General features: G+C 38.0%; 1 protein-coding gene across 4 annotated transcripts in view; it reads right to left on the bottom strand.

Moving 5' to 3' along the window:
• PCDH19 (protocadherin 19) overlaps window positions 1-12,637 on the bottom strand; it is a 114,131-nt gene that overhangs the window by 34,679 nt on the left and 66,815 nt on the right. For 2 of the 4 annotated variants that reach the window (XM_059680156.1, XM_059680158.1), the window contains one exon: window positions 12,114-12,286. In XM_059680156.1, coding sequence (XP_059536139.1) covers window positions 12,114-12,286 — 173 coding nt within the window. The remainder of the gene's footprint in view (window positions 1-12,113; window positions 12,287-12,637) is intronic. The other 2 variants (XM_059680157.1, XM_059680159.1) reach the window with 1 other exon arrangement.

Below are 12,637 nucleotides of genomic sequence, written 5' to 3'. Positions count from 1 at the left end.
AGCATATAATGTTAGTAGAAACATTTGCTATCTACTTCAGTACTACCAGAATCTGGAGACCATTGTAAATTATACCAACTACAGAAGAAACTTTTTCTGGCATTTTAATTACTGGAACATTACAGATTAATCACACAAACTTTACTTAAATGGCAAGTCAGTGATTTTCCTTCATGAGGGGACACACTACACTAATGGAAGTCTTAAAGCAGATTGTGTTTCTTTGAAAATTGTATTTTAAACCAAAGATCCAAGTAGATAGTTTTATGGGTCTCTAATTAGCATTGCAGAGGAAACACCAAAAGGTTAATAAGAGATGGTTAGTTTGGAATGGTGGTTTCCTGGTGCCAGCTCCAGAAGCTCAGTCTGTTTGCAGACTCATTAGCTGCATAGATTGATTAGAAGCTGAATTCAGGAGTGCTCAGTTGCTGTGTTAGCAGGCTAGTGTGATTCCATACAGCTACCCTACAGCTAACTAGGGTCCAACATTAAGATAATGTGTTCTGCAGATAAAGAAGGAAGGTTTTCTTTGCCTTCAACATCAGTAGACATCAATTACAAATCTGAAAGCGTTTGGTGAAGCTCCAAGAGGCATAATGAACCTTCTAAAAGTTGACAGTTGGCACAAACATAGGTCTGGCTCCAAGTCTTTAAAATCTACTTTGTGAATAAACACTGCATTTCTCAATTCTCATTTTGCCATTAAGCAAAATCATCCCGTGTAAGAAAATCCAAATTTAATAGGGTACTCACAGATAATCACTACACTTCTAAAGTGTACAAACAGATTGATGGGCAGTGGGTCAAGCAAAAGAATTTGCACTTTGGGCTTCACTCTGGACTTTGCCATAATTTGTATGCTGACATTAATAGTCTTTAAGCCCTTAGTGCATCAGCTTTTCTTCCAGAAAAAAAAATGGAACAAATATTTATATGAAGCATGTCTCTGGAATAAAATGGTTCCTTTAATTAAAAGGACTACATTTTATAGCTACTTATGGTAATAATAATTCCCCAAGTTTAAAATAGTTCCTATTTGCATATGAATGATAGTTCAGCTTCTGTAACTGACTGGCTTTGGTTTATAAACAATCTGACTCTTACAAGCTGGAAGCACTTTTTTTCAATAAGCTGGTTATTAAATTAAATTAACATCAAAACCATTCCTTTGGTTCACCTCCTGGATTAGAGCAACTGACAGTCTCATCGATGATTAAAAACAGAAGGTGGTCATGCCTTGGAATAGTTTGACCAGTCTAAATATCTTGGAACGTAAAACGTTCCTCTCCTCCCTCTTTTCCATATATTAAAAGGAAAATATTCTATTGTTCATGCAGGTTGAAAATTCCATACAGGATAAAAGAGGAGGAAAAACAGCAAGTGGTCAAACATCAATTTTTATACAAATTAAGGACAGAAATGAGAGGTGGAGAAAGTGGCCACACAGAAATTGGAAAGCGTATCTCTGGCTCTAGATTTGGATTTGCAAACTCATGGCTGGGAAACTGTCTTGGTGCAATTAACTAAGGTTACCAAGTTTCTACAGGTGATTACACCTGTAGAAATATACTAAGTTTGCCAAAATCGGTTTGGCTCAGTGGATAGAGTGTCAGCCTGCAGACCGAAGGGTCCTGGATTCGATTCCAGTCAAGGGCATGTACCTGGGTTGTGGGCACATCCCCAGTGGGAGATGTGCAGGAGGCAGCTGATCGATGTTTCTCTCTCATCGATGTTTCTAACTCTCTATCTCTCTCCCTTCCTCTCTGTAAAATATCAATAAAATATATTTTTTTTAAAAAAGAAATATACTAAGTTAAAGCATAATATTTCTTCCCTTTTAAATAGATATTTATGAGTAAACACTTGGTAAACTTGCACTCCTGCATGACTGAAAGTCTAGGTACTAGGCCATGCATTAGAAACAACCTAAGGTTTAACTAACTGGGGTGTTTTAAAATTCTATCTTCCGCCGAATTGAAAATATTTCTGTTAAACTATGACAGGAAACTAAAAAGTCTCATTTGACAGTTAAGTATATAAGGTTAAAAAGAACTAACTATATAAGATGGTGTCCTCTATTGATTTAGTTTTAACAGCTTGCAAGTTTGTTGTCTATCCTGCTGTAAAGAATAATGGAGTAGAAATATTACTTCTGATTACCAAGAACCCTAAAAAGATAAAGGGTCTCTCATGAGGCCACCTCAATGAGACAAAACTTTAAATGAATTCAGCTGTAAAGAGTTCATTTTCTGATAAACTCCTTTGGTCCCTTCTGGATTCAGTGCCTTTCAAATCACCTCTGCTACATACCATCTCACACACATATTCCTCTGACTACACAATGGATCTTTGACCTACACCATTAAACCTAAAATCCCATAACACCCTTCTGACTTTGTCACTTACACACAAACATCCAGCCCCAAAGGACCTGCTCCAAAACAACTCCAGAGACTGGTATCTCATTGATAATATTTTTAGTTCACGCCATGGAGAACTTCTTTGTAGTCCCTATACATGGCAGAAAAATTGGCTTATGGGGCTTCATTCCGGCTACTTGAAAAAGATTCTGTTTTGTCTACCCACCTTGGGCTATGTATAAGCCTCTAAAAAGCAACTTTTCTAATGGCTCAAACCTTTTCCAATCTGGTGCTTGGTGATTTTTCAATGGCTGGGGTTTTATTGGGGGAAAGCCTTATAGGAATAGAAATGGAAAAGACATGTCAAAAAGCCATAGTTCCAGGGGGAAGGGGGGGGGCAGAAACAGATTAACCAATGAACTTATATGCGTATGTGCATAGGCCATAGACACAGATAATAGTACAGTGAGGGCCTGGGGGGAGGAAAGGTGCAAGGTGAGAGGGTCAATGGGGGAAATTGAGGGACATCTGTAATATTTTTAATAATAAAGATCAATTTTTAATTTTTTTTTAAAAAAACCATAGTTCCAAAGTGAATGTGTCAAATTAGCTTTCTTTGGTCCAAAGTGAACAGGCAATGAGCCATCTGGTGAAGACACAGACCAAAAGTACCCAGGCAAACACCTGACCCTGGATGACAAAAAGTAGCTATGGTAAGAGAGGAAAGCCATCTCACAAGAATTTTACCCAAACAATAAAGAAATAACACAAGATTTTTGGTATTCTTGAAATTTCTCTTTAAATTAAAACTGGAGACGGAAGATGGCGTCAATATAGGCAGACGCGTCCCAGGTCGTGTCCTGAGCAAATGGAGTGAGCAGCTGAAACTAATAACAACCAACCACGAATTGGCGAAATTGCTCAGCTGGTGAGACGGTTTGTAGCCGGGAAGGGCAGAACTCCCCTGGAAAGGTAAAAAAAAAACCAGGGATTTGGGCAGGAAAGTTTGCCAGACCTCTGAGCCCAGAGAGTCGGAGGGAGACCGCGTGGCAGACAGCCGCGTCCCTTGGGACAGGCATAGCCCCTAACAGGGGAAAGGAGAACCGCAGGATTCCTGGCGCCGCAGGGGGAATTGAGAGCTGGGTTCTGTGATCACGGAGGACTGAGCCTAAAGGGGACAGCCTGAAGAGCTGACCAGACCATGCAGTCCCGGTAAGAGAAGAAGCTTACAGAAACCAAGCCTTCCCCGTTTCCGCGGCCGGCGTTTGTTTGTTTGTTTTCACTGAATCCTGTTCATGGGACATTTCGGATACAGACACTCACCTGTGCTGAAGAGAGGGAGAGTGTGCGGAGGAGTGGAATCTGGGGAGAGACTGAGGAGAGAAGGGGGGCCTGGAGAGGTGGCAGCAAATTGAGTGCTGAGACACCCCTGAGCCCAGGACTGGGGCAGCCATTCTCTCGGGAGAGTGAGACTCCTCCCCCCAGACCCCAGGCAAGGAGCACAGCCACACCCAGATTCCACCCTGAACGAGATCAAGGATTAAAATAACCTGATCAGTCCCTGGGAGTTAACAGGGTCTGGCCTACAGAGGGATTTTCAATCCCAGCAACAACACAGCGCCGGTAACTAACTATTATGCAGCAAGCTCTGAGCAGTAAACTTCCACTGGACAGAGAGGCCCTAAAGCCTCAGAGGCCAACCCCAGAACACTGCCACCCAGAGGCTGACCCACAAACTGACTCTTTGCTAAACACAAAATAAGGCAGTCTGGGAAACAAATACAGCCTGCTTTAAAATAAGGACTGTGGTTTACAACACAGAGGAACAGTGTATCGCAGGGAAACTCAACAATCTCCTGAATACCTGACAGGTCTAAGGCGAGCCACACTGAAGAATAGAAGAACCGAAGGACCTTCACTACTGCAATTTTTTTTTCTTCTTTCACCTTTTAACTAAGAAACCAATTTTTTTCTTTTCTTTTTTTTTCTTCTTTTCTTTTTTTCTTTTCTTTTTTTTTCTTCTTTTTCCATCACCTAATTTTACCCTTTTAATTACTACCTTCTTAGTTTTAACCAGTATTATTACTGCTACCATTTTACCATTTTTTAAAGTGCCATTTTATTTTCTCTTTATTTTATTTTGGGATTAGTGTTCTCCATTCTATTTTCATTGTTATATTATTGGTTGTTTCTAGTTTGCATTCATCTCCAGGGAGCTATTGCTGGAGTTTGTTGGGATTAATGGCGGTTCTATAGGAGTATTCTCCTCATATAAAAAGTCTCTTCCCCTCTTCCACTTCATTCTCTCTTTTCGCTCTATTTTTTTTCTCTTCTTTTCTTTTCTCGCTTTTATTTTACCCCCTCCTTTTTCCCAATTTTATTTTTGCACTCCTTTTTTTGGTCCCTACTTTTCTTTTCTTTTCTCTCTTTTATCTTTTTCTCTTCCTTCTTCCTTATCCCCTAATTCTCTTAATTCGGGTGGTCATCTTTATTTGGGGTTATTAATATTGTGAATATATTTGTGTATAGTGCCTGGTACGTGGTGCCTTGTTGTGTTGTATTTTGTGCCTTTAAATCAACGCAGCAGATCCAAGCAACAGCAACCTCCTGAGCGCCACACCCTCTGCTGAGGAACAGCAGCTGTACATGAAACCTCGCCCCACCAGCCAGAAGAGCCACCACAGCTGTGAACAGCACCCACCAGAGGAGCTGCTGCCAACTGAAGAGCAGCTGCTACCGCAACCACCCGAAGAGCAACCACAAACCAAGGAGTCACTGCCACCAAGGGAGCAACCACTGAACGACTCAACGTCTAGATATGTCAGTGAGATCAAACATGGGTAGACAAAGAAACCCCCAAAGGAAAGAGAAGGAGGACTCTCCAGAAAAGCAGCTAAGTAATACAGAAGCATGCAACATGACAGAAAAAGAATTCAGAATAAGGGTCCTAGAGTGCATAAACCGGATGGAGGAAAAAATCGACAACCTCTGCAAGAAGCAAGAAGAAACAGATGAAAAAAATCAATAACATATGGAAGAAGCTAGAAGAAACAGATGAAAAAATCAACAACTTAAGTAAGACCCAAGAAGAAATGAAGAGTGATATAGCTGCAATGAAATTAAAACTGGACTTAATTCCCCATATTTATTTCATAATAAAGAGGTTAAAGGGAAAATGAATAAAAAAATACTTCATACATATTTAAGACAACCCATATGATCTTTCTAGCCTATAAAACAACTTGTTTTGCTTCTCTTTCGTTATCCTGTTGACAGTGTCCCTACTTATCATGCTCTACAGAGATTTCTTTGTCATGAAGCAACTGGAAAACTTTCACCTAACCAATCACTCAAGTAGAGGATAATTTTATCTACCATACTACATCGGGGCCTGTATTCCACTATTCCTTCAAAGGGATCTCATTACACCAAAGTATCCTTTGAAATGCATTTTCCTTTCCAGCTCAAATAATCTTAATTAATTTATTCACTGATCCTATGCAGTCTATTCCATACTGAGCCATTTATGCTATTGGGTTATAAACTCCTAGAGAATGAAGTTCTTAATTGTTCAGCGTGCTCCCTTTATATATCGTCCAGAGCTTTCCAAGTGCTTAGAAATATAGAAATTCTTAGATCCAGCCAGTCAAGAAAGCCCCTGGCAGTTATTCTCCTGATGAATAATGAATCTATGACCACAGGTAATTATTAATAATAATAAATTTTAAAATACACACTGAATATGAGACAACTAAAAGTTTCAATGGACCAGGAAAAACAGTTTAATTTTAAAAAGACGAATATTGTTTCTAATTCAAAGCCAATGAACAGAACTGTCCTGACAAAATTTCTCTGAACAAAAGATCCATGCCAAAATAACACTAGCAAACAACTGATAACAGCGTGGATGTTTCCATTAGTTAAGGATGACTTTTTATTCCAGCAACTATCTTGCCAATAAAATGTAAATAATGCTTTGGAAGGAGTCCAATTATCTGGATCAGCAATGTAGTTGAAATAAACAAAAGTATCTACCTGTCACCTTTATTTGTTTTAATTTTCATTGTTAAAAGTATTACATAGGTCCTCCTTTTCACCTGTCATCTTTCTTCACACCTATTCAGCCATTGCTGAGACTAAGAATGGATAAAGTTCCTAGACATCAGAGGAAAAGGGAAACTTGACATTGAGTACCACTGAGTGCCTCTAAACCAGGTAACTAGACATATCGGAGATGAAACCTACCACTTTATGGTGACATTAACTAAAAATGAGCAGGAAGTTCAACCTCAGAGCACATAGATTTAAAAAGAAAATGTTTACCATTGTGACATTGTTCAAATTAGAACATCAAGAAAGAATATTTCATGATACTGTTAAGAAAAATAAGATCTTAATTGTAAAAGTCTTCTTTTATTATTTCCTTTTCTTTATTGGCACAATATTAATTAGGTTTTAATAGTCCCAAGCTCTATTCTTATAATGATATCTAAAAAGCTGTAAGTCATACATATAGATACACCATATACATATACATACCTGTCTTCAAACAATTAAATATTTCACTTGGTACATTTGCAAGAAGCTGAAGACATTTCAAAAGATTCTATATGAGAAAAACTAGGGGGAAATAACCACATGAATTGCAAAACAGTGCATCTAGCCACAAATATGCTAATTCAGGTCCAGGGGGATATAGTCAACCTCTTTGCTGAAGTAAAGATAAAACTTTTTGACAGAAAGTGCTATTCTGATAAAATGAAATTTTCAATTATTCTACGAACATCTGGTACATGCTACCATTTCTGGAACCCAGCAGCACACTACTTTGCAATGTCACAAAATCTTGTCCATTGAGAACTCCCTATTTTGCCAAGAAACTAGCTGAAATTAGTATTTGGAAATTTAGTAAGGTGACAGGTGAGTCAGGGGAATAGGTAAAAGGATAAGAAAGGGATGTTAAGTCACTGAATTATACTTTCATTAAAAGACTAAAGGAAATGAAATTACACATTGTTGGTACAGTGTTGAAAGTGTAGATATCTTAATGCACCTGTGGTTGAAATTAGAATATGCATAGTATGCACCCTACAGAACATTTCCTTGGCTAATTTGTAACAACAGTTGCATTAGAAACAGATCAAGTTTTTCAAATCCATGTTTTACACAACAAACATGTTAAATGATATTCAGGTGGTGAAACTAGCAAATAAAAAAGTTAGTAAAATGCAGAAGAACCTACACTTTGAGAAATACAGCAATCATTATATTGCATTTGGGTGCATTTGGATGTGAAAAGCAGATAAATGTCATTGCAAATTTCTGTATGTTGCTTCCATTTGGTATCAATTAGCATGGGAAGGAAACCAATTCAGTATTTTAATGAACTCCAAATTGCATGCATATTAGCACAAGTAGAGCCATCTTTTCAGCTAATGAATTTATAATCAATAATTCAAATCATAAGGTAAGAGAGATTAAGTGTGATTTAAAACAAATTAATTGGGCTTGGGACTAGTAAGTATAGTGCTAGGACATGATCTTCAGAAAACCAAATTTCATATCAGGACCATATATTTAAGTAAGCTTAACAGGAATATACATCATCACAAAGGGTCATGCAAAGAAGCCAGGAGGAGACAGAGGCCTACTAACCCCAGCACTACTCAACCCAGAAATAACCCTGATAGGAAGAGATTCAAGCCCTGTGATACCCTCAATTGTGCAACAAACCCATGAGCCTCTAGAGTCATCTCTGATCACCCTACTTATCAGTTACTGTTCTTAGAGATTGCAGAAATTACATGAGATGAAATTCTTGTCCATGCCAGAAGGTGATAATTTTACCAAAGAACTTGAATTCAGGGAAGGAAAGCATTGGTTAAAATATTTGAATGTGACACCCAAACTCAGCATAAAATCACCTCAGAAAACAAACCAGGATCTGCTGAGTGACAACATTTACTTGTTCTCAAGGCACTCTGAGAACTGCAGAGTGATAGCATTCCAAAAAGTGTCATATGCCAGTAGAAATTATAAGATAATTTTCCATCACCTTCTTTTCTGGGAACAAGAACTATGGTACTGGGGACAAGCAGAGACATATTAAATCAAAGGCACTACAGATGACAAATGAAATTGTAATTCAGTCACCTGGCAACCAGGAAATTCAGCTCAACCAGTTCATCAACCCACTGACCTGGTTTTAAGCATGTAGAGAATAACACAAGGATTAATAATAACCCAGAAAGCATAGATTCCTGTCATTCCTTCTTATCTCCATCCAGTCCCAGCTCAGGGATGTGCTTGGTGGAAGCAATCAAAACAATCCAAAGATAAGTGTCTAAACCCCTAACTTTTGCCCTTTGAGTGCAAAAGGCTTCCACACATTCTCCTTTCTAGGTTGTATATATTGATTCTGGGTTCCCATCCCTAGAAATGTGTTCTCAAGGAAGAGTTGCTGAAAATTAATGGATTTAAGCCTTTACTCTGAGAGTCACAAAGCATCCTTGATATTCACACCAACCATTCTTCTGCTATAATTGTAAGAACAAAGCCAAAAAAAAACTTTTGGCAGTGTAAAGAAGCATGAAATAGGTGTCTCAGAAAGCTAAAACAGATATAGTTTGTACCTTTTCTTCAAACACTAGCAACACAATATTATCTCATTGAACAACCTGTTCCCACTCTAGCTGCATAAAATTATCTGTATTTCAAAAATTCTAAGGTTTCCCATCAATCATGTGTCTACATATGTGCAAAGAAATATGCTGTACTAATATCCAAATTGTAAACATCACAGAGAGAGCTACAAACATGAAACCCATGGTGAGCCAAACTCCCCAAAACAAAGGTGTAAGGTACACTCTATTGGGTATATTTGACCCAACTTTGAAGTGCTTCTGACAGAACCAGAAGAAATATCATCAAGATCAGAGTGAGTCTGACAAGGTTATTATAACCCTTGCTCTTCGCCAGAGACATCCACTCAAACCTCAAAGATAGTTAAGCTCTGAAACCCTCAGGATTTTAGAGCAATTGGGTTTGAGATGCCAATCACAGTATAAATGAGCCAAAGAGACCTGGGACTACCTTTTACCCCTTTAGGAATCTTTGAGACTTTCAGTGATGGTCTGAGTCCAGAGCAGATTCCATTTTTTCCTCCTTAACTTTCTAAATTGGCATTCCTCAATAGCAATGATACACCGTACTGCTCTGGATTGAATCTAAGTAAAACTCTTCTAGATCGAATGATTACAACATCAGCATACATGGTAAATGAACTCAGTGCTTTTCTTTCAACCACTGTGTCTTAGGATAAAAGGAAAAACATTTATTATGTGAATGTAGGCTTGAGATAGTAAAATGCTATAAAATGTCCATTGTTGAAATTGTTGCTATTGTTTGAGATAGCAATAATCAACCCACACAAATTGGTGACACAGTCTGGGTAGCTAGCCTAAAGTTCATTTTGGATATAACAATTAAGTATCATTAGGGAAAGCTCAGAAGTACTCGGATATTATAAGGAAGAGCCTGAGATATACGCAAGACCTGAATTCTCTTTGTACCTGAACTTTAATGATTCAACCAAATTAAAAAGAACAAACCTGCCAAAACCGGTTTGGCTCAGTGGATAGAGCGTCGGCCTGCGGACTGAGGGGTCCCAGGTTCGATTCCGGTCAAGGGCATGTACCTGGGTTGTGGGCACATCCACAGTGGGAGATGTGCAGGAGGCGGCTGATCGATGTTTCTCTCCCATCGATGTTTCTAACTCTCTATCTCTCTCCCTTCCACTCTGTAAAAAATCAATAAAATATATATTTTTTTAAAAAAAAAGAACAAACCCAAGTGTTGGTTCAAGGTTTAGCCACTGCTAGACAAATGGAAACAATGAAGATACATACGTGAAAATATAATATTCAGAAACAAAAATGTGAAAATATTGCCAAAATGAAACAAAAAATGTGTTTGTATATAATCATCTTCTACATAATCTACATTTTTATGTAGAAGAGTGTTGAGATAGTGCTCCCCATTTTCTTAAAATAATCTCATTATTACATAATCTAATATATATATATATATATATATATATATATATATATATATATTATATACTATATATCCCATTTGTAAGGAACATGCCCTCAGAAGAAAACTAGCTGTAGTCAACTGATGTTTTCCTAGAAAAGTGTGACAAAAAATTAAAACAGATGTTCTAGCTAAGCATAAACTGAGAATCAATTATGAATATTTCCTTTTCTAAAGTCATTTAATATTAGAGAGCATCTAACTAAAACCCTTTCTGATATAAATGAAATAGCTTTTCTTTGCGACACAAGACTAGTAAATGATACATATCAGTCTGTGTCCTGTGACACATTGCTAAGCTGCTGATAAAGTTTCTTTTTCAATTATATAAATGTTTATGTTTTTAGCGTTACCAAGGCTGCCCAGATAGTATATTATCTCTGAGGATGTCACTACTCATTCATTAGGGAAGGCAGCAGTGCACAGTCAGTAGTGACCTCTCTATATTATAGACCTTGACACTTGGATCTACTGGAGAGGGATGAATTCGAAAATTTAATAGAATATACAGTGACTAATTTTTTCCATGGAAAACATTTTGTTTTGTGGATCATGCATTTTTTCCTTTGGATTCATTTACAAGACCCAAACAAAAGCATTTAATGATGTTTACAGTGAAATGAAACAGCTGAAGACCAGCACATAATCACCATATTTTGTTTTCTCATCTTTAAGTCTTTTAGCAGTGGGGCTTCCAGCTGAGTTTGCGTCTAAGATGTAGCCAAGCATTCTGAAGCTTCTCTGAGCCTAAACACCAAGCTGAATTCATAGTTCTTAATTGAAAAAGACAGGCTGTTCGCCTACCATGTTTGCATCAGTAAAATATTGAAAATGACATTTGTGCCCAAGTCCATCCAAACATTCTGCCTTAGCTGAACACTGCTAATATTTTTGTACCCTGGTTTATGCCTAACACAGTTTTAAATAGCTCCTCTTGCTAAAGCACGTGTGGCTGAGATCACAAAAATAGACTCTTCTTCATACATGAGTATGCTACTCCTGACATGTACTTTGAAATACATGTACTTTGAAGTGTTTTTCATATCCAACAAATGTCAAACTGAGTCAGCCATGTTTTCTTACCCTGGTATTTCCTATGACCAATGGCATGGATTTTTGTGGCAACCAAAGAGATCTGGCAAAGCAGTCCCATAAACATAATAGAATGTCTGGTACTTTCCCTCCTTGGTAAAAAAAAATATGCAATCTGTGGTCAGAGAACAGACTCTCTCTCTGGGTAAAGTTAACCAGCCTGATACGGAAATAAAATCCACCCATTTGGTCTCATTAGTGCTGTGTTCTATGCAACTTGATTGTTCAGTTTCATTCATATACTAAAGCACTTATTCCTGGTAAGAAAGCATCTGCTCATTTCCCAAGTGCTCAGTGCAGTTATTAATTGAAGAGAAATTATATATAGAGTCAGCCTTTAAATTGCCTGAATATTATACAATCCCAGGAAATCCATCCAGGGTGGGTAAAGATGGGTCTGGACATGTATCAGGACATCTCCAAACCCTGTAGAAGCTGCTGAAGGGCATGAACACAGTATGCATTTTGACAATACACACCATATAGTAAAGTAGTACAATGTGCATACAAGAATTCTGGGGTTTTTTTGGCATCTATAGTTGCAACTTACATCCAAACAGCCCTTACCATGGTCAGGCATCTGAGATCCCATGGAGGTCACACTGGTATTCAGTACATCATTCACAGCAGTATCACAATACAGGCTCCGCTGGACATCATGCTCACTGTCAGTCTGGTCGCTCTCCTCATGTCCGCTATCCTTCAGGCTGTTGCCCTCTAAGTCCTTGAAGGTGGAGCTGCTGGGTTAAAGAAAGAATGACAATTTACAACTGTGATAGACATTATTTTGAAAATCTTTCAGTGCCAAGATGATGTCAGTTCTGTGGTGAGAACAACGGTGACTGGATTGCTCAATAGGGTAGAAGGAAGAGAAATTTCAGGTTAAAGATAATGGAACTTAACATTGCAGGGAGGTTCCCACTCTTGGATGCTGATGCCGCTAATACTTTCATTCAGTTATCTTCAGTGCATTACTATAGGCAAGTCAGAAGAAGCTGTAAATCTGAAACAACCACCTGCAAAGAATATAATCATTTCAGAAAGTTTTCTTTCTCTTATTATATAATCAACGTAAAATAATAATAGCTAAT

The sequence above is a fragment of the Myotis daubentonii genome, chromosome X (genome assembly GCF_963259705.1).
Source record: "Myotis daubentonii chromosome X, mMyoDau2.1, whole genome shotgun sequence".
In the NCBI taxonomy this organism is placed as follows: Eukaryota; Metazoa; Chordata; class Mammalia; order Chiroptera; family Vespertilionidae; genus Myotis; species Myotis daubentonii.
Note: the sequence above shows the minus strand (reverse complement) of the source record. Positions and strands in the feature narration are given on the sequence as shown.